This window comes from Notolepis coatsorum (assembly GCF_963971535.1).
Source record: "Notolepis coatsorum genome assembly, chromosome: 16".
NCBI lineage: Eukaryota > Metazoa > Chordata > Actinopteri > Aulopiformes > Paralepididae > Notolepis > Notolepis coatsorum.
The window spans coordinates 20281959-20304917 of record NC_140180.1 but is presented as its reverse complement, the minus strand read 5'-3'; the positions used below and the strand labels follow the sequence as shown (position 1 = coordinate 20304917).

At 47.9% G+C, this 22959-nt stretch overlaps 1 protein-coding gene across 1 annotated transcript in view; it reads left to right on the top strand.

Moving 5' to 3' along the window:
* Window positions 1-22698, top strand: part of gcna (germ cell nuclear acidic peptidase) — a gene marked incomplete at its 3' end in the record, with an annotated part of 38222 nt that extends 15524 nt beyond the window's left edge. Inside the window, exons 9-12 of the mRNA XM_084332289.1 lie at window positions 78-222; window positions 333-471; window positions 7617-7821; window positions 22470-22698. Coding sequence (XP_084188415.1) covers window positions 78-222; window positions 333-471; window positions 7617-7821; window positions 22470-22698 — 718 coding nt within the window. The remainder of the gene's footprint in view (window positions 1-77; window positions 223-332; window positions 472-7616; window positions 7822-22469) is intronic.
* Between the last annotated feature and the right edge of the window lie 261 nt (window positions 22699-22959).

Genomic DNA, 22959 nt, shown 5'->3' with positions numbered 1-22959 from the left:
AATTAATTATATATGTATGTATATATATATATATATATATATATATATAATTGTTTTGCACCTACGTCTCCCTCCAGAGTGGTGGTGTGTAAGACGCCCGGCTGCTTCCTCCAGTCTCTGTCTGCTCCCAGCTCCCGCTACGGCTGTCACTTCAAGCAGAACAAGGAGGAGCTCACCAGCAAACTCTACCTGCTGTACAACACAACCGTGTTTGGCATCCAGGTGAGCACGTTCTCACATTCTGCTCTTTTAAAAAACATGTCTTTCTTCGGTCATCTCTTCTCTGACCTGTCGATGTTTCTTGCACTTGTTGTCTGCACCCCCCTTTTCAGCTCCCTACCACCATGTCAGTGACTTGGAATAAGAAGATGAGGAAGACCGCGGGCTATTGCGTCACAGGTCAGGAGCGAGGGCCGGGGGGAAATCGATACGCCCGCATCGAGCTGTCCGAGAAGGTGTGCGACTCTGCAGGTATAACGCTGCTCTGTAACAAGACCTGTCCTGATGACTGTCCTGATGACTGACCTGATGACTGACCTGATGACTGTCCTGATGACTGTCCTGATGACTGTCCTGATGACTGACCTGATGACTGACCTGATGACTGTCCTGATGACTGTCCTGATGACTGTCCTGATGACTGTCCTGATGACTGTCCTGATGACTGTCCTGATGACTGACCTGATGACTGTCCTGATGACTGACCTGATGACTGTCCTGATGACTGACCTGATGACTGTCCTGATGACTGTCCTGATGACTGACCTGATGACTGACCTGATGACTGTCCTGATGACTGACCTGATGACTGACCTGATGACTGTCCTGATGACTGTCCTGATGACTGACCTGATGACTGACCTGATGACTGTCCTGATGACTGTCCTGATGACTGTCCTGATGACTGACCTGATGACTGTCCTGATGACTGTCCTGATGACTGTCCTGATGACTGACCTGATGACTGTCCTGATGACTGTCCTGATGACTGACCTGATGACTGACCTGATGACTGACCTGATGACTGACCTGATGACTGTCCTGATGACTGACCTGATGACTGACCTGATGACTGTCCTGATGACTGACCTGATGACTGACCTGACCCTGATGACTGTCCTGATGACTGACCTGATGACTGACCTGATGACTGTCCTGATGACTGACCTGATGACTGACCTGATGACTGACCTGATGACTGACCTGATGACTGTCCTGATGACTGACCTGATGACTGACCTGATGACTGACCTGATGACTGACCTGATGACTGACCTGATGACTGACCTGATGACTGTCCTGATGACTGACCTGATGACTGACCTGATGACTGACCTGATGACTGACCCTGATGACTGACCTGATGACTGACCTGATGACTGTCCTGATGACTGACCTGATGACTGACCTGATGACTGACCTGACCCTGATGACTGTCCTGATGACTGACCTGATGACTGACCTGATGACTGACCCTGATGACTGACCTGATGACTGACCTGACCCTGATGACTGTCCTGATGACTGTCCTGATGACTGACCTGATGACTGACCCTGATGACTGTCCTGATGACTGTCCTGATGACTGTCCTGATGACTGACCTGATGACTGACCTGATGACTGTCCTGATGACTGTCCTGATGACTGACCTGATGACTGACCTGATGACTGACCTGATGACTGTCCTGATGACTGTCCTGATGACTGACCTGATGACTGACCTGATGACTGACCCTGATGACTGTCCTGATGACTGTCCTGATGACTGACCTGATGACTGACCTGATGACTGACCTGATGACTGTCCTGATGACTGACCTGATGACTGACCTGATGACTGACCTGATGACTGTCCTGACCCTGATGACTGTCCTGATGATTGTCCTGATGACTGACCTGATGACTGTCCTGATGACTGTCCTGATGACTGACCCTGATGACTGACCTGATGATTGTCCTGATGACTGACCTGATGACTGACCTGATGACTGTCCTGACCCTGATGATTGTCCTGATGACTGACCTGATGACTGTCCTGATGACTGTCCTGATGACTGTCCTGATGATTGTCCTGATGACTGACCTGATGACTGTCCTGATGACTGTCCTGATGATTGTCCTGATGACTGACCTGATGACTGTCCTGACCCTGATGACTGTCCTGATGATTGTCCTGATGACTGACCTGATGACTGTCCTGATGACTGTCCTGATGACTGTCCTGATGACTGACCCTGATGACTGACCTGATGATTGTCCTGATGACTGTCCTGATGACTGTCCTGATGACTGACCTGATGACTGTCCTGATGACTGACCTGATGACTGACCTGATGACTGACCTGATGACTGACCTGATGACTGTCCTGATGACTGACCTGATGACTGACCTGATGACTGACCCTGATGACTGTCCTGATGACTGTCCTGATGACTGTCCTGTGAATGGTCTTTCCCAGCAAAGCAACATGTATAAAGTACACAGGTCGAGCAATGCTAGTATGCTATGCTTGCTAATTATTTTATTTCATTTAACCTTTATTTAACCAGGCAGGTCAATTTAGAACAAATTGTTATTTACAATGACGGCCTGGCGAGAGGACAAAAGGTCCCCTCGAAGTGTAACGGGGAAAGGGGACGAAAATAGAAAAGAGACAGATGGTACATATTCACAAAGGTAAGGGAAATCATTAAAACAAACAACCCAATAAAATTACAAAGGGGCATACATGAAGCAGAACAGTCAAATTACAGTTAAAAGGCTGGGTGATCGTTGCAGGTGTGTAAACAACTCTGCGATAGTCATCTCGTTCCAACTGCTGGGACCAGCAAGTTGGAAGGAGGAGTGTGGAAGGAAGTGTTAACATCTAGCGAGATATGGTGAGCAGCTCTGGTGTTATAGGGAGTAGATGACCATTTTAAATAAGGAGGGGTCAGACCAAGGAATGTTTTGTAAATGAGTGTAAGCCAATTAATTTCTCGTCGAGAGGGTAACAATAGCCAATCTACAGATGTGTACAAGTCACAGTGATGTGGTGAAAAGGGGCCGTTATTATGCTCACGTTAACAGGGTTCGCACAAGGTCCTTGAAGTGCTTAAAGTGCTGGATTTGTGTCCAAAAAAAGTCACAGAGTGGAATTCCTTAAACAGCCCATTTTTTTTAAAAAAGTCCTTGAAATTCAATCAACCATTCACTTTGAAAACAGATTTGTTCATCCATGATAAAATAGTTCTGAATCAAGAAATATGTTTTCTTAACACCTTTTCTTAACACTTCCGGGAAGTGCATCTGGCCTTGCCGTCCATTAACCCCATGTAATCGCTCACCTTGTTTGTAGAGCTAAACCTATATTTTATATTATAGCTATGGGTCTAATAACGCCGTCGATTGTCAGTGAGTTGCTTCCAGTCAACGTGCAAGAAACGGATACTTTTTTCATTCGTACATTTCCGTTTTATACCGTTTTGAATATGAATATAGTTTGGGTGCTTCTGAGTAATTCCAGGAAAAAGACGCGATAATAGCGTTTTTGTGTAATTCACTTATCGCGTTGTAATTTTTCGCCTGTTTATCGAATCTTCCTGAAATCAACGCTAGATTATCATTATGTCTCCTGGAAATGGGCCCTGGAGCGTGGCGCTCCCCCCCTCCCCTCCTGCACCCAACGGTAAACAGCCACACACAGCATACACAGATAGCTTCAATCGCGGGAGAAAGAAATATCAGATCAACGCAAGATTGGATTTATAGAGTCCTTACCTGGTATCTGATGTAATCCAAAAACAAATAATCCAATTATCTGATCGCCATTCCAGTTATCCACAGCGATCCTGTCTCCAACGTTATTGGGCATTGCACATGAACGGGCGGGCGGGGTCAGTTGTCCAAGCCATCCCTACAAGCGTGTGTTTTGCCGGAGTGTTTAGGACACCGTTTCTAATGGAGTGCAATAGCGGCCTGAAGGCTTTAGAGGGCGGTATAAGACCGTCTGCCAGCTCAGACACATTCAGAACAGTATGCACAAGGTGCCCCGCTGAATTATGAATGGCAATGGCGAATAAAAGAAATACTGTGAGAAAAACGTAGATCTACGTTTCCGGCACTCAACCGTCGGGCGACAGAAACGTAGTTCTATGTGAACGGCACCCAAAGGGTTAATCTAAAGTGTAACTAATTGTCCGAAATGGGTTTTTTACAAGATACAAGATACTTTAATGCCACACAACGATGGTTGGTGGTAATTGTTTTCGGTACAGATGTTGAGCACTGGTTATATCAAACATGAAACGGACATCAAACATCAAAAACGTCAAAACATATATACATATAGGACAGTCACGGTAACAGTGTCGGTCGGTGACAGATGCTTGCCCGTTTGTGCAAAGGGGGCGGGCCAGGGTGTTCAGTGTTCGGACTGCTGTGGGGAAAAAACTGTTTGTGAAACGTGTGTGTCTGGTTAGGATAGACCTGTAGCGACCTGAGGGCATTGTATCCTTTTTTTGTTTGTATTTTTTTTTTTTTATTATTTTTTAAACAAACACATAAACAAACATGACAACACACGATAAGATATACAAGCATTAGTTGACAGTGCACATCCAATGAAATCACATTTTAGTTAATTGTCTTTATATAGGATATACCCTTAATACCTGTTATCTATTACCCTACACACATATGCTCCAGCTCGTACCCCCCCCTCCCGGACCCCCCATTGGATAATCCATCCATTTTCCCTCGCTCCTAACCAGACATTACCATTATATGCTAGCTTTTATTTTCTCCACCACTTCTAACCACAATGTCATTTTGGATTCATTGAGACCCCAAATTCTTGCTGTAGATATTTCTTGATAGATCACATCGAGATATGTAATAATCCAGACCTTTCGGCACATTTTTTCCGGTTGGAACCATCGTGATGCTATCAGCTTTTTAGCCACTGTGATACCCGATAAAACCAATCTCTTTAGCTGTTCATTCAGCATTGTATCCTTTTAAGTGCCCTTTTAAAATGGAAAATACTAAAAATAGTGCTTAGAAAAGTACTTGAAAGTCCTTGAATTTCATTTTGCAATGTCTGTGGGAACCCTGCGTTAAGTAGCAGAGGTTGTCTGAAGGAGTCGTCTGCCAGCAAAGATCACCTCAGACGTGAAGAGAACAAATCCAGTCACAAAGCGGATTCAGCGTTATTGAAGACTCCTGTGACTGATGAGTAATTATCATTACTTTAACCATTTCTTCACAAAGCCCGTCTAAAGGGTTCACTCTGGGTCACAGGGACCTCTTTGAACGGGGAGTTATCCGTATCCAAGAATCTGTCGCACGTGTCGTCGTTCTTCTTGCACATTCGAAGTCGACGGACTCATTGGTCAAACAGGACAACTTTGTGATAGTTTGATTTCGATCGTCGTCGTCGTCTACGCATGAGCCATGTGGTGGCATCTCTCCTGTTACTTTGAGCAAAGAAGGTCAAGAGTACAGAAATGTAAAGGTTTATTTCATTACCGGGACAATGATCTGAATGTTCACAGCAGACGACAACGTGCATTTTTTTATATAATTTATGAGTAAAGAAATTACTTGTGGAAATTCGGTAAGGCACGATCATTGGTTTGAAATATAAGTGTAGACTTAATTTATGGAAAAACATCTTGGGTGGTAACCCAGGGTAGGTTCTTAATTAACCCAGGGTAGGTTCTGGTTCTTAATTAACCCAGGGTAGGTTCTTAATTAACCCAGGGTAGGTTCTGGTTCTTAATTAACCCAGGGTAGGTTCTTTATTAACCCAGGGTAGGTTCTGGTTCTTAATTAACCCAGGGTAGGTTCTGGTTCTTAATTAACCCAGGGTAGGTTCTTTATTAACCCAGGGTAGGTTCTTTATTAACCAGGGTAGGTTCTTTATTAACCAGGGGTAGGTTCTTTATTAACCAGGGGTCGGTTCTTTATTAACCAGGGGTAGGTTCTTTATTAACCAGGGGTAGGTTCTTTATTAACCAGGGGTAGGTTCTTTATTAACCAGGGTAGGTTCTTTATTAACCAGGGGTCGGTTCTTTATTAACCAGGGGTAGGTTCTTTATTAACCAGGGGTAGGTTCTTTATTAACCAGGGTAGGTTCTTTATTAACCAGGGTAGGTTCTTTATTAACCAGGGGTCGGTTCTTTATTAACCAGGGGTCGGTTCTTTATTAACCAGGGTAGGTTCTTTATTAACCAGGGGTAGGTTCTTTATTAACCAGGGTAGGTTCTTTATTAACCAGGGTAGGTTCTTTATTAACCAGGGGTCGGTTCTTTATTAACCAGGGGTAGGTTCTTTATTAACCAGGGGTAGGTTCTCTGAGCATGAATGCTCTTTCAGCAACACCCTGCTTCACACTCACTTACACAGTTGCAGACATTCACACCAAGGCGCTGTTGACACTGTTGGCCATTTTCCCCGAAGACTGTGAACATACTAATTTGGTCATGCTACACGCACGCGCGCACACACACACACACACTATGTGTTGCAGAACATTCTCAAACAAGTATTTTTCACAGATCTTGAAAAAAATCTTGTGGTTTGACAGTTTAAATGGATATAGCCTGATGGTGCAAGACAAGAAATGCAGAAATAACTTCTCGTAAAGGAGCACAGGAAAGCTTTTGCATCAACTCAGCTATTTTCCACCGCAAGAGACATTTAAGAAACGCGAGTTATATTTTTCACTTCAGCCATCCAGTCATCTCTGCCCGAAGTCCTTAGTTACCATGGCAACCACCCACTGCGATTCCCAGCCTTTTGGCCGAGATCGTTATTCATATTCACAGAGCGGGCGTGACATTTGATGTGCAACACACGGCTTTTGCAAGGCTACAAATTTCTAAACACAAAATGTAGATGAGAAAATTGAATGGCAGATTACTCGGTCAACCCCTCGAGGGGTCTTTGTAATAAACATGCTAGGACACCTCTGAGTGATGTATTTCAAGGTGTTTGTCAAGTTTTGTTTTATTCGTCACATATAAGGTACATGTACATTGCAGTGAAATACTTGGTTCTGTACTATGAGCCTCCTGAGATTGTGCTTCATTATACAGTAAACATTTTTGGATGTTTAAAAGAACACCCCAACATTTTGGGAAATTAGCTTATGGTCTTCTCCAGAGAGAGACAAGAAGATAGATACCAGTTTCCTCTCTGTGCGTTCAGTAGAAATCTATCTGGCTGCATGTTAGCCTAGCTTAGCACAATGAATGGAAGCGGACAGTGACTGGTAGCCTAGGCATTGTCCAACTAACACCTCTCCCAAAGGCTACCCGTCACTGTCCGCTTCCATTCATTGTGCTAAGCTAGGCTAACATGCAGACAGATAGCAATTTCTACTGAACGCACAGAGAGGAAACTGGTATCCATCTTCTTGTCTCTCTCTGGAGAAGACGGTAAGCTAATTTCCCCAAAATGTTGGCGTGTTCCTTTTTAAAGTGAGCGTGTGGATGTGTGTGCAACGCATGTAGAATGGATGGGTTAGTGTTGCTGCATAGAGTCACTGAGCGTCCTGATGTGCTTGAATATCTTTGAAATTGCTCAAGGTAATTGGAATTTGTTTTCTATACCCTTCCTTGATTTTCCCAGATCGTCTGAGGGACACACTGGTCCACGAGATGTGCCACGCTGCCACCTGGCTGATCAACGGCGTGAGAGACGGCCACGGCAGCTTCTGGAAGCTGTACGCCCAGAAGGCCACGCTGGCCCACCCGGAGCTCCCCATGGTGACGCGTTGCCATAGCTACGACATCAAGTACAAACACCAGTACCAGTGCACCCGCTGCAAGAACACGTACGTCCGTCGTCCAACCACACTCTCATTCCGGGAACGTTCAGTGGTGGAGACATTCTTATGGGAATTAACCCTTTCACTGCCACACGACAGAAGGTTATTATAACCCTTTACTATCCGCACAACCGACGGTCGCCGTAAAGGGTTATAACCTTCTGTCGTGTGGCAGTGAAAGGGTTAACCTTCTGTGTATTGTCGCGGTGAAAGGGTTAACCGCTTTGGTTAGTGCGGCAGTGAAAGGGTTAATGGGACTGTATGGGAATTAACGAGAATAGAATGGAATTATGGGGGTTGTTCGCGGGGGTTGCTACGAAAAAAAACATGCTCTTTATTTTTTAAACCAATAGTTATGACTTTATTTTTTTACATTGTTTGTATTTGTAGTGCTCTACACACGAGAGTGCACTGTGCCGATGGTTGTAATTCTACTGAATTCCCATTAGATGGGATGCCGCAACGTTTGTCTAAAGAGAAGTCTGTTCACTCTGCCGCCATCTTGATAACGGGACTAATGAGACCTGACCCCGGTCTCCATGAATGGGGAGTCTGACCCCGGTCTCCATGAATGGGGAGTCTGACCCCGGTCTCCATGAATGGGGAGTCTGACCCCGGTCTCCATGAATGGGGAGTCTGACCCCTGTCTCCATGAATGGGGAGTCTGACCCCGGTCTCCATGAATGGGGAGTCTGACCCCTGTCTCCATGAATGGGGAGTCTGACCCCGGTCTCCATGAATGGGGAGTCTGACCCCTGTCTCCATGAATGGGGAGTCTGACCCCGGTCTCCATGAATGGGGAGTCTGACCCCTGTCTCCATGAATGGGGAGTCTGACCCCTGTCTCCATGAATGGGGAGTCTGACCCCTGTCTCTGAATGGGGAGTCTGACCCCTGTCTCCATGAATGGGGAGTCTGACCCCTGTCTCTCTGAATGGGGAGTCTGACCCCTGTCTCCATGAATGGGGAGTCTGACCCCTGTCTCCCTGAATGGGGAGTCTGACCCCGGTCTCCATGAATGGGGAGTCTGATCCCTGTCTCCATGAATGGGGAGTCTGACCCCTGTCTTCATGAATGGGGAGTCTGATCCCTGTCTCCATGAATGGGGAGTCTGACCCCGGTCTCCATGAATGGGGAGTCTGGCCCCTGTCTCCATGAATGGGGAGTCTGACCCCTGTCTCCATGAATGGGGAGTCTGACCCCTGTCTCCATGAATGGGGAGTCTGACCCCTGTCTCCATGAATGGGGAGTCTGACCCCTGTCTCCATGAATGGGGAGTCTGACCCCTGTCTCTCTGAATGGGGAGTCTGACCCCTGTCTCCATGAATGGGGAGTGAATGGGGAGTCTGACCCCTGTCTCCATGAATGGGGAGTCTGACCCCTGTCTCCATGAATGGGGAGTCTGACCCCTGTCTCCATGAATGGGGAGTCATCCCTATCTAAGAAGCTGTCATGCATGTCGTTGTTTTTTTCCTTCACGTTTGTGACAAACCGGTCACAGCGGGTGAAGTTGGGAATTAACATCTCCGATCCCAAGTCCATCAGCACTGGCTCCCCACAGGGCTGCGTTCTGTCCCCACTACTATTCTCCCTGTACACCAACAGCTGCGTCTCTCTGCACCCCTCGGTCAAACTCCTGAAGTTTGCGGACGACACCACCCTGGTGGGTCTCATATCCAGGGGGGACGAGTCCGCCTACAGGAGGGAGATCGAGAGGCTGCTGAGCTGGTGCAGCTGCAACAACCTGGACCTCAACGCCCAGAAAACAGTGGAGAGCAGCCCCCCCCCCCCCCCCCCCCCACCCCGATCATTCTGGGAGGCACCCCGGTGACCTCTGTGGAGTCCTGCCACTTCCTCGGCATGACACTCTCCCGGGACCTGAAATGGGAGCTGAACACCATCGCTCTCAATAAAAAGGCCCGGAAGAGGATGTTCTTCCTACGTCAGCTGAGGAAGTTTAGGCTGCCGAGGACTATGATGGTCCAGTTCTACACTGCCATCATCCAGTCCATCCTCACCCTCTCCATCATCACCTGGTTCCCTGCAGCCACGGTCAGAGACGAGGCCAAGCTGCAGCGGGTGATACGATCAGCGGAGAGTGTGATCGGCTGCCCCCTTCCCTCCCTCGAGTCCCTACATTCCTCCAGATTTCCCCATTCAAAACGAACAAGGTGATCCATCTCATTATGTTGTGAAGGGCCAGATTAAAGCTGAGAATCTACATTTATTGTTTTATATACATTGTATATTATTTATATATACACGGTATATCCCTTTAAGCCTGCGTTCGAATCATAGTAATATTCGCTCTCCTTATTGGATAATGCCCTTAGGCGCCAGACCGCAAGCCCCCAAAGTCAGGTTCAAAGACGAGCCCGGGCATGTCGCAACATGCCCGGAGACAGCGTATTGATTCGAGACGAGAACTGAGGTTTGGGACTAGATAACCACTTAAGTATATATGCTGCGGCAGGTGCGAACAGTAGTAGTGTTCGTCTAAGTAGCTGTTCATCAAGTTCATCCCGATTCAACGTGTAGTGAAGTGAGCAGCAGTGCGTCTAACAGAGCGTTGAGAACCACGTGCGAATTGAATAGTAAAGTGTCAGATTAATGCAGTAACGTCAAGTTCGACTTAGTTTAATGTGAAGTAAATAGTCATTAATTTATTGTGTATCGTGCCAACCACAGTTCGTTCGTGTGTAGCATTACCCAACGGTTCGTTCGTTTAGCTAGTGGACCTTAGCCAGTGCGCGTGGACTAAATACATTGATGCCAGCACACGAGGAGGCCTAGTCGGAGAACCTGCTGGACATGTGCACAGGAGAACCAGCGGCGGCGATTGCAGAACCATTACTGGTTGGATTATATTGATTGTGGAACGTGTTACCCGGAGAAGAGCATCGTTAATCTCCACTGTCGTTTGGGATTTAACCTCGTGAGGATCTACATTCGGGCTGGCCTCATGGACCGAGGCTAGCTGGCTATCATCGTTGCTATCGTGCAATTGGATTACAGTTATTGCTTTTGTTGCTGAGCGTTGGATTACAAGGACTGGCTTCTGTACGTGAATCCCCTTCTTCAATTGAATCAGACTGAGTATCCGAACATTCCTCTATCCTCCAGACCTTACAACTCTGGGAGGAACCCAGTGTCTCCAGGCGGTACCAGCGTTGCCCTCTCTATAATTGCTATTATACGCCAGGTGGCGTTAGCCTAGTACCCATCGTAGGAATCATTCTATTCCCAGTGACTTATGCTACTGACTGACTTTATGCATATTCTTCGCCATACAAGCGCGACCCTAATTCTCATTCTGTAACCTATTGTTGCATAATAATAAATACCCTCAAATACTATTTCTTTGTCGATGCCGTGTTATTATGAGTGTCCACCATATATTCGATGTACTGTCTGGCCAGTAATTAAAGTACATACCTAGCAGTGGTTTAATCTATCACAATCTTTAATACAGTCAGGGTTTTGTAACCCCTCAGTTACAATTGGTCCTTCGAGCCGGAGGGTATCAGTAATCTTTAATATCATATTAATATTGATATGGCCAGCGGTGGACACTCTCCAGACGGCTCCCCCAAATTAGAGCGCCCGCGGCGCAAACGTCAGCCACCTCCATACCTGGAGGAATACGCTTTCGTTTTACCCCCTAGCTTGTCTAAAAAGACGTTAAATACGGATAAAATGGATAGTTTAAGCATGCCCAATCCTATCGACTTGTCGGCCCTACCAGTAGAGACCCCAGTGGGTTCAAACGAAACTGACTTAGCTCACGGGGGGGACCAAGCGGGACATGACGTGACTATACCCCAAGACAGCGCCACCGGGATAGACCCCGGAGCGCCCCAGGATAAAGAAAGCGCCACCGGGATAGACCCCGGAACGCAACCAACCCAAGAGCGCGCACCCGAGACAGACCTCGGCGCGCAACCAAGAGAAGAGTACCGCGCTCCAGAGATGGACCTCGAGGCGCGGCAAGAGAACAGGTCTCCACCAAGCCCTGTCAGCGCCCGATCACCTCCATCGGTGTCATCCCCCAGCGAGGCTGACCAGAGACTGGCGCAAGCCTTAATCGCCACGCTGACAGCTTCAACCGAAAGAGACCGTCTCCAAGCACAGACCCTTAGTGAGCGCGAACACTCTGCAGCGGAACGAGAGCGCCTCCACGCGCAACTCCAAGCAAGTTTCAAGTTTCTTTAATAGTTGTCATACAGAAGTACAGAATACTTTCATACAAAATGCTTCTTACTGTTACGCTCCAGAGACTGTGCTAGACAAGATAGTATCAAATAACATAGTATAGCATGTAATTTAGAAGAAGAAAATGAGGTCACAGTGTTTGGTATAGACATATGTACAATGTTCTGAGTTACCATATAATATACAATACTATGCAGTGTACTAATGTACAGTACTATATAGTGCAAAGCAGAAATGGGATGAGGTACAATTTAGGTACAATTTACAGTAAGGTGTACGAGTTGTAGTGCAATCCTTCATCAATAAATATAAAGTGTGTGGAGTGGGTGCTACAGTGTGTTTGTTTAAAGTGGGTGTGTGCTATAAAGTGTGTGGAGTGGGTGCTACAGTGTGTTTGTTTAAAGTGAGTGTGTGCGTGTGGATGTGTGTGCTATGTGCGTTTGGTGGTTGTTGTTGTGTAGTGTTCATTGTTCGTTTAGCAGCCTGATGGCCTGGGGATAGAAGCTTCTTCTGAGTCTTTCTGTGCTCGCCTTGAGACTCCGGTATCGCTTGCCTGACCGCAGCAGTTCAAAGAGGCAGTTGTTCGGGTGACTGGAGTCTTTAATGATTCTCTTAGCCTTGCCCTTGCAACGCTTGTTGTAAATGTTCTGGAGGGTGGGGAGCCCCCCTCCAATTGTGCGTTCGGCTGAACGTGTCACTCTTTGTAGTCTGCTTTGGTCTTGTGCAGTGCTATTCCCAAACCAGGAGGTGATGTTGCCGGTCAAGATGCTCTCTATTGTACATGAGTAGAAGTTCTTAAGGATCTTCTGACTGACTTGGAACTTCCTTAGGCGCCTGAGGAAGTAGAGGCGTTGTCGTGCCTTCTTCACTACACTGTCAATGTGTGTGGTCCATGTCAAGTCCTCGGATATGTAGGCTCCGAGGTACCTAAAGCTGTTGACTCTCTCAACCGGTGCCCCGTCGATGCTGAGGGGGCTGTAGTCCTTGACCCCCGACCTCCTGAAGTCCACAATCATCTCCTTTGTTTTGCTGACGTTCAGGGAGAGGCTGTTTTCCTGGCACCATCCCGCCAGGACCTTGACCTCTTCCAGGTAGGCCCTCTCGTCGTTGGCAGAGATCAGGCCCACCACCACTGTGTCGTCAGCAAATTTGATGATTGTATTGCTACTCCGCTGAGCCACACAGTCGTGTGTGTACAGGGAGTAGAGGAGGGGACTCAGAACACAGCCCTGGGGGGCCCCTATGTTGAGGGTGATGGATGAGGAGGTGCAGTTGCCTGCTCTCACCACCTGGGGTCTGCCAGTCAGGAAGTCCAAGACCCACTGGCAGAGGTCATAGTTCAAGCCCAGGTCCCTGAGCTTGGCTATGAGTATGGAGGGGACTATGGTATTGAATGCCGAGCTGTAGTCGATGAATAGCATTCTCACATAGTTCCCCTGCCTCTTGTCCAGGTGTGATGCTGCTGTGTGCAGCACATGGGCTATGGCGTCCTCCGTGGACCTGTTGGGGCGGTATGCAAATTGCAGGGGGTCCATGTTGATGGGGAGGGAGGAGCAGATGTAGCCCTTTACTAGCTTCTCAAAGCACTTCATGGCTATGGAGGTGAGAGCTACAGGGCGGTAGTCGTTGAGGCAAGCAGGCTTGGATTTTTTGGGTACAGGGATAATAGTGGACTTCTTCAGGCAGGTGGGGATGACAGCCTGTTCTAAGGACAGGTTAAATATGTCAGTGAATACTGGGGCCAGTTGGTCGGCACAGACTTTTAGGACGCGGCCGGGGATGCCGTCCGGACCTGCTGCCTTCCTGATATTCACTTTTTTAAAGGTCCGCCTCAACTCATGCTCTGTTACCCTGAACACTGCGCCTCCATCAGCAGCCGACCCCCCCCCCCCATTTCCGTGGCTTGTGAGCTGGTGTTGTTATTACCAGCATCAAACCTCGCATAGAAGGTATTGAGGTCATTTGCTAAGGAGATGTCACTGTTCAGTTTGAGGGAGGCGCCTTTGTAGTCTGTCATCGTTTTGAGCCCCCTTCAATTTTATCCCTGTAGCGCCGTTTGGCCTCTGACACTGTCCTCCTTACGTTGTATCGCGCCACCTTGTGGTCATTCATGTTGCCTGCCACTAGGCCGTCGTTGTATGCTTTGGTGCGCTCTCTCAGAGCTTCACGGACGGATTTGTCTACCCAGGGTTTTTGATTTGGGTAAACTCTCATTTTGGTAGTGGGGATTGTTTCTTCCACCAAAGTACAAACATAGTCCAGCACTGTCTCCGTGTAGACATTAATGTTATCTGTGTCGCGGAACACATTCCAGTCTGTGCAGTGAAACGCAGACTGGAGCGTCTCCTCTGACGTCAAATCCCATTTCTGCACCTCTCGCGAGACTACAGGAGTACTTTTGATTCTCTGTTTGTACATTGGTGAAAGAAAGATGGACGCGTGATCTGATTTACCAAAGCCACTATCAGAATGAGCCTTGTAGCCACCTTTAAATTGCGTGTAACAGTGATCTAGGATGTTACCGCCTCTGGTGTTGCAAGTCACATGCTGATAGAAGTCCGGTAATACCTTTCTCAGATTGGCGCTATTGAAATCACCCAGCACCAAAATGGCGGCGTTAACGTTCGCCGCTTGTATTCTATTTACCTCGTCGTGGAGTCTGGAGAGCGCGACGTTGTTGCTGGCTTGCGGTGGAATATACACTCCTACAAGGATGATCGCCGTTAACTCCCTCGGGAGGAAGAAAGGACGACACTTGATGGTTATATATTCCAGGTCTGGGCAGCAGTGGTTGGATAATTCCTTCACGTTAGTTGGATCGCTCCAATTGTTGTTAAACATGAAGGCAATACCTCCTCCACGTTGTTTACCGGACTCTGTGTGGACGATCCTTGCGGTGGATAAAGAAGTGTTCAGCTGGTTGGATTGCGTGGTCTGGAACGTCCGACGTGAGCCACGTTTCGGTGAAGCAGAGAACGTTGCAGTCCCTAACGTCTCTTTGGTATTGAATCCTTGCTCGGATGTCATCCAGTTTATTGGATGCACTTAGTGAGCGCGAACACTCTGCAGTGGAACGAGAGCGCCTCCAAGCGCAACAACAGAGTGAGCGCGAACGCATCAGACTGGAGGAGAGGCGCCTCCAGACTGAAGAGAACATCCAGCGAGAACACGCCAATGCACAGCGCGAAGCGGAGCGCGACCGGCTGCAGGCGCAGATGATAGAACAATTGATCGCCAGGGCGACCCCCCCCTCCACACGGAGCTCCCGGAGATCATCACGACACGGGTCTAGGGCACCTTCCCCTACCCGACAAATCTACACGGGACCCGGCCAACAGGAAGAACCTGCCTACGTCGCCGAGCCCCCTCCCCGACCGGTCTATACGGGACCCAGCCAACGGGAAGAACCGGCCTACGTCGCCGAGAGACTAACTAGAAGACTCCAAGACCTAGCGGAGGAAGAGGAGGGACATCAAGCCCACCAGCACAAACCTACTTTGGACCAGGAGGCCCAGTACAGCCCCGACCTCAGCCCCGAGTCACTGCGCTACAAACCCCCGACCCAACTCAAGGGTGAGTTTGATGTACAGTCAGCACCGAGGAGCAGCACCTGGGGGCCCGGCCTCTGGTACCCACCCAGTACTAACCCACGACTACCCGTACGGGGAGACTCGCCCTGGAAGCCTCTCCCCCTACGCTCATCGGTGTCCCAGCCATCCATGGCGTCTTACCTTGGAACACCGACATTCCCAGACTTTACGCGCGAGGACAGAGCACAGTACACAGAATTACGCATGTGTTTAGAGACTATAATGTCCGATGTCCACGACGAGTCTTATAAATATGCCATCCTCCTCAAGCATCTCAAGGTGCCTAGAGCGCATAACATAGCGCTGGCATATTCGAACTCAAGAACCCCATACTCGGATGCTCTGGTGGCCCTCGACGCGCGCTATGGACTCATATGGGATTACGTGATCCAAGAAATACGAGATATCGATTGCCTCCCCCCGCTTCCCCCCCGCCAAAGACAATAGAGCACTGGATGACCTCTCTATCAAGGTACAATCCCTCGTGGGGATGCTGGGGTCCCAAAAGGAGAAGGGGAGATATGAACTGTATGCAAATTCTAACGTGGAGCGGATACTGGAGAAGCTCCCTCCAGCCCGTCAAGAGCGTTTTCGGCGGCAGAGAGACCACGGTGACCCCCAAGGCCCAGAACCATCCCTCCTAGACCTGGCTGATTTCCTCGCCAGGGAGGTCAGCAGTCTACGATTGGACACGTTCGTGTGGAGTGGCGCTAGCCCTAGAGATGGACCGAGGAGGTTCAATGACAACCGCCGGTCTGTGACCGTGATGCACCAAGCCGAGGCTGTGTCACGGCAGACGAGCCACAACACCCACGTTAAGGAGCAGTGGAAGGCTGTCTGTCAGTACTGTGACAGTGAACACCAGCTGTCACAGTGCGACGCCTTCAAAGACCTAACCACAGCCGAAATAGGTCAGTGGCTTAAGGACAAACGCCGCTGCTTCCGCTGTGCGCGCGGCCACCTGGCAGCCGAGTGCCGCCTGAAGAAAAGATGCGGCAAGTGTGACGGCGCCCATCTAGAAGTCCTGCATGAGAGCAACAAGCGCCCGCCAGGAAACCAAAGTAGGCCCGTCACGGTGATGTACCAGGCCGAGGCGGTATCATCACAGACGAGTCACAACTCCCCCGCCACAGAGGAAGGGAATATTTACCCACCACTACAGAAGATCCATTGGCCCCCCCCCTGGTGTACTTACTGCCGCAGCGGACACTCCAAGTCACGGTGTAACGAATACCAGAAACTGACCCCCGCCGAAATGGATCAGTGGAGTAGGACGAACACACAGGACCACGCTCGCTGCGATACACTGCGCGAGGCCCACAAGAGAAGATTAGCCCTACAAGGCAACTCACCAACAGGAGTGCTCCACATCGACCCCAAGTACAGCGGAAGCCCCCGAGTGCTCATCAAAGTGGTCAGAGTGCTCCTGAGCTACGAGGACAAGGTCCTGGACACTTACGCCGTCCTCGACGATGGGTCTGAAAAGACTCTCCTCCTCGCTTCCGCCACAGCCCAGTTGGGCCTGCGGGGTACCAAAGAAACAATGACAATCCGCACTATTCAGAGAGACCTAAAAACCATAAAGGGCAAGAACGTCTCATTCACAATAGCAGCGGTCGGGCAGCCCGAGAAGCGGTACAGCATCACTAAGGCATTTACAGGCCATGACATAGGTCTGTCAAGCTACAACTACCCCATCCCACAGCTGATGGCGAAGTACGCGCACCTACGCAGACTACCTATACCGCTTATCCGCGGCGCCACACCGACCCTGCTCATAGGCTCCGACCACGCGGACCTCATTGTCCCAATCGAGGCGGCCCACATCGGACCCAAAGGATGCCCAGTCGTGGTACTGAGCAGTTGACTGGACTATTAATCTGTCTCCCTTAACTAATTAGGTGCGGACTAATTAGGAGGCGGCTGTTGTGTTGGGCCAGATTAAAGCTGAGAATCTACATTTATTGTTTTATATACATTGTATATTATTTATATATACACGGTATATCCCTTTAAGCCTGCGTTCGAATCATAGTAATATTCGCTCTCCTTATTGGATAACGCCCTTAGGCGCCAGACCGCAAGCCCCCAAAGTCAGGTTCAAAGACGAGCCTGGGCATGTCGCAACATGCCCGGAGACAGCGTATTGATTCGAGACGAGAACTGAGGTTTGGGACTAGATAACCACTTAAGTATATATGCTGCGGCAGGTGCGAACAGTAGTAGTGTTCGTCTAAGTAGCTGTTCATCAAGTTCATCCCGATTCAACGTGTAGTGGGGCGACAGTGGCTCAGGAGGTATCGCAGTCGTCTGGCAATCTGGAGGTTCCCAGTTCGATTCCCGCTCCTCCCGGGCAGCGTGTCGATGTGTCCTTGAGCAAGACACTTAACCCCTAATTGCTCCCGATGAGCAGGTTGGCACCTTGCATGGTTGCCTCCGCCGTCGGTGTGTGAATGTGTGAGTGAATGGGTAAAATGTGAGGAACAAATTGTAAAGCGCTTTGGATAAAAGCGCTATATAAAAAAGCAGCCATTTACCATTTAGTGAAGTGAGCAGCAGTGCGTCTAACAGAGCGTTGAGAACCACGTGCGAATTGAATAGTAAAGTGTCAGATTAATGCAGTAACGTCAAGTTCGACTTAGTTTAATGTGAAGTAAATAGTCGTTCATTTATTGTGTATCGTGCCAACCACAGTTCGTTCGTGTGTAGCATTACCCAACGGTTCGTTCGTTTAGCTAGTGGACCTTAGCCAGTGCGCGTGGACTAAATACATTGGTGCCAGCACACAAGGAGGCCTAGTCGGAGAACCTGCTGGACATGTGCACAGGAGAACCAGCGGCGGCGATTGCAGAACCATTACTGGTTGGATTATATTGATTGTGGAACGTGTTACCCGGAGAAGAGCATCGTTAATCTCCACTGTCGTTTGGGATTTAACCTCGTGAGGATCTACATTCGGGCTGGCCTCATGGACCGAGGCTAGCTGGCTATCATTGTTGCTATCGTGCAATTGGATTACAGTTATTGCTTTTGTTGCTGAGCGTTGGATTACAAGGACTGGCTTCTGTACGTGAATCCCCTTCTTCTTCAATTGAATCAGACTGAGTATCCGAACATTCCTCTATCCTCCAGACCTTACAACTCTGGGAGGAACCCAGTGTCTCCAGGCGGTACCAGCGTTGCCCTCTCTATAATTGCTATTATACGCCAGGTGGTGTTAGCCTAGTACCCATCGTAGGAATCATTCTATTCCCAGTGACTTATGCTACTGACTGACTTTATGCATATTCTTCGCCATACAAGCGCGACCCTAATTCTCATTCTGTAACCTATTGTTGCATAATAATAAATACCCTCAAATACTATTTCTTTGTCGATGCCGTGTTATTATGAGTGTCCACCATATATTCGATGTACTGTCTGGCCAGTAATTAAAGTACATACCTAGCAGTGGTTTAATCTATCACAATCTTTAATACAGTCAGGGTTTTGTAACCCCTCAGTTACACATTATATATAGACTGTCTCTGGATGCTGGCAGCTACCTGTACATGTGATGGAATGCAGCACAATGCAGGGTTGCAATTCAACAGAATTTCCATTAAATGGGGATGGGGGATAAACATGCCACAAGACCTTTTTTATTTAAGAAAACATTTTAAGATGTGTTTTTAGGGCACTTTGTGCTTTATTGGGGACAGGACAGTGAGAGACAGGAAACCAGGTAGAGAGAAGGGGGAGGACATTCAACAAATGTCCTGGGCCGGATTTGAAGCCAGGACGTTGCGATCACGCGGTACGTGGTGAGCCACCAGGACGCCCCTTAACACATTGAGCGCCATAAGCTTCCCCATCCTTCACTGTCTAGCGCCAGCTTTTCATGACAATTTTTCGCGATATTTCACGATCTTTGCGGACACTATTGTATATTCTATATTATAGCTATGGAGACAATAGTATGGCTCATTTGACAGACACTATTTCTAGTCCAACATGTAAAACAGAGTTTGTTTACACACTGTAGTTTGTAGTTTATTACACGCTAAACATCGTCCATTTACAAGATAATCCAGACTTTTTCCATAGATTGCGAGATAAAACGCGTTATATGCCAAATAAGCCCAAACCGTTCTGGTTGATCCCCTGAAACCCCAAATACTCCCAAATCAAAGGTATATACCATGTACATATGTGCATTCACAAAATCATCAAGGGGGTGGGGTGGTCGTTTTTTTTTATTTTCTCCAATTTTTTCTGATTTTCTCCCCGTCCCAATTAGTCGTTGTGCCAATTCCCCCCCTCCCCTACCTGGTTGTTGTATGCATGTTCTCCCACGAGTCGGTACAAGGGTGTCCTGATGTCGAATGCACGCTTCCTCCGAGATGTGCGCCGTCAAGCCAGTGACGCTTTTTTCACTTGGCAGCGAGGACTCTCATTGGTGAAGTGTAACGCGTGGGAGGGCACGCTATCTCCACCAAGTCCTGCCCCGCTTAGCAAGCGCCGAGACCTGACCTGTAGGTGTCACTGTCCACAACGCCAGATTCCCACCCGCCAGCCTTCCCACCCCAATTGTATTAGTATGAACGGCCAGCCAAGCTGGTAGCAACGCCGAGAGCTGGGCTCGAACCCAGCGTCTCCTGCATTGGTGACGAGCGCAATCTCCGCTACACCACCTGACCGCCCGGGGTGGTCGTTTTAACTCAAAACTGTGATCGGGTTTGTCGAGCACAGTGATGCCACAGATTACTTGTAAAAGTAATCCGATTACTGATTACTCCTTTAAAAAGTAATCCAAGTTACTTTACTGATTACTTGATTATCAGAGTAACTTAGTTACTTTGAAAGTAACTAGGTTACGAAGTCGTCGTCGTTCCCCCAACCGTTTTTTTTAAACGCTTTATTGAAAGTGCATAAATTGTTTTTAACTTGTTTCTCTGCACATAACGTAAATTGTTAAACTAGTGCTTCAGCTTCTGTACCATCAAGTATGGTAAAGCAACAGTCTATGATGCTCACAGCATTAGAGCAGCCAGCCAGTGGTTTTACAAAACCAGTGTATCCATTCACATCTAACAAATGCAGGCTGAACTATTCAATTATATCAACTGTAACTATTAAATTGTTTTTATAAATGTCTCTCTATAAACATACAATCAGTCTCTCTTTAACATGTAAATTAACTGTAAATCTGGCAAATAAGAGCTTTTGCTCTGCCACCATCAAATATACATTAATCAAAAGGGAAAGAAACAATCTCTCTCTTTTGCTGTTTGGCTGGCCTCCGAGTCCTCCTGTACCTAGTCGAAGCGTCGGCTAGTGTTGTGATTCCAGATGCTTTCAATGCAATTGGATGTGCTGTTTTTAGCGGTAGACAGTATTTTGTTTCCTCCGCATATGAACGTGAAGTAGTGACTGAGGCCCCGTTTAGACAAGCGTTTTTGGGATGGAAGTCTGAACAGAAACTCACTTTTAATTTTGCCAAGCGTTTTGGGGTGGAATTCTCCGACGACGGAGCCCTGCTGTCACACGATTGGCGCATATGTCACATGACGTGCTGTGAAGACCCGCCCTACTCTGCCTCTGATTCGCAGACTGTGGATGGGGAATGTGATTGTACCAAAGCAGAGTCACTCACAGAGTGTCCAGTCACGCCGCGGGACACATTCTTGTGTAACCCTTTCACTGCCACACTACGTCACTCCCAAAAGAAAAACAGCTCAAAATGTATTTTTGACTGTCAAACGAAATAAAATACTGCATTCCGCCTGCATTATGAATTTATGATGAGATAGTAACGAAATAGTAACGCACAGCCACTTGGACAAGTAACTGCAATCAGATTACTGGCTTTTAAAGATTAACGCGTTAGATTACTATTTTCGGGGGAAAGTAATCAGATTACAATAACGCGTTACTTAGTAACGCGTTACCGGCATCACTGTCGAGCAGGTTTTATGACCGGTAAAACACAAAACTGTGATCGTTACAGAAACATGTTTCAGGTTCGGTAAAATAAACATAGTGGGTCCTTACCTTAGCCAGAAGGTAATCCAAAAAGAATAATTCCAATGATCCCATCGGCGATCGCGATTCCTCGTTTATATGTAACATGTTTACGGGACACTATAGGTTTTGAGGCGAGCAGATCTGCTAGCGATTGCTTTGGAAGAGCTCCTCCCCCTCAGAGCGAGTCTCGATAGTCCGGTTCATTCATTGCCTCTCCTGACCCATTTCTTTCTGAGTTCAAAAGGTAGAGCGATACTGCCACCTGGTGAGATTCAATCTGCATTGCAATTCCAACGTGGGCAAACAAGCCAGGGACACATAGAATGATCCAGATGATGGTTTAGAACGGGGATCAGAGGAAAAAGATCAAAGGATCTAAAAACATATTATTACGTGTTTGACGCTCAAGCATTGGCGGTGAAACACGTAATATATTACGTGTTTGGCGCCCAATGAGCTTAAGCAAATTTTTGTTTTTGGGGAACATTTCCAAAATTCCAGCGCTCAACTCCCTGTGGACATTTTTTGAAACCCTGCTCTGAACTGTCACTGGAAAAATCAGCTACTTGAATTGTTTAGAATTAACACATTGGCTCAAGGGATGCATGGCCACCGATGCCAATATGCGATTGTGATCTGTGATCGATTGTGATCTGTGATCGATTGTCTGCCGATTTTATCTCAGTCATTGCATCCCTGAATAAGATTAAATTAAATTAGATTAAGATTAGATTAATAGTATACCTCTCATTTACAGACTTCCATGTCAATTCCCACAAAGCATGTTCTTAATGCTATCCTGTACCATGCCCCCCCCCCCCCCCCCCCCCCCTCTCTCTCCACACAGGATCGGGCGTCATTCCAAGTCACTGGACACCCAGCGGTTCGTGTGCGCCTTCTGCACGGGACAACTGGTCCTGCTCACCCCCTCTCGGGCTCCCGCGCCCTTCGCTAACTTTGTCAAAGAGAACTATGGCAGTGTGCGCAAGGAGCTGGTGGGGGGGCAGAGCCACGCGGAGGTGATGCGTAAACTCAGTGCAGACTTTGCCTACAAGAATAAACTCAGTCAAAGCTGAGATACATGCTGCACCTCCCACACACTGTACATTTGTCTCGATGTTGACTCATTCAGCACCGGGGATTAGTCAGGCCTTGTCGGGGCCATGTGGTCGCATTGCCACGCGTTAAAATATAGGACTGAGTCACCTTGTTTGTAGAGCTATAACTTAGGGGGGAGGGGGGGAGTATTCCAAAAATAATATTCCAATTGTTTGGTCGCCATCTGGTATATCCAATGTCCATTTCGTCGACGGCATAATTCACCACAACATATGGAT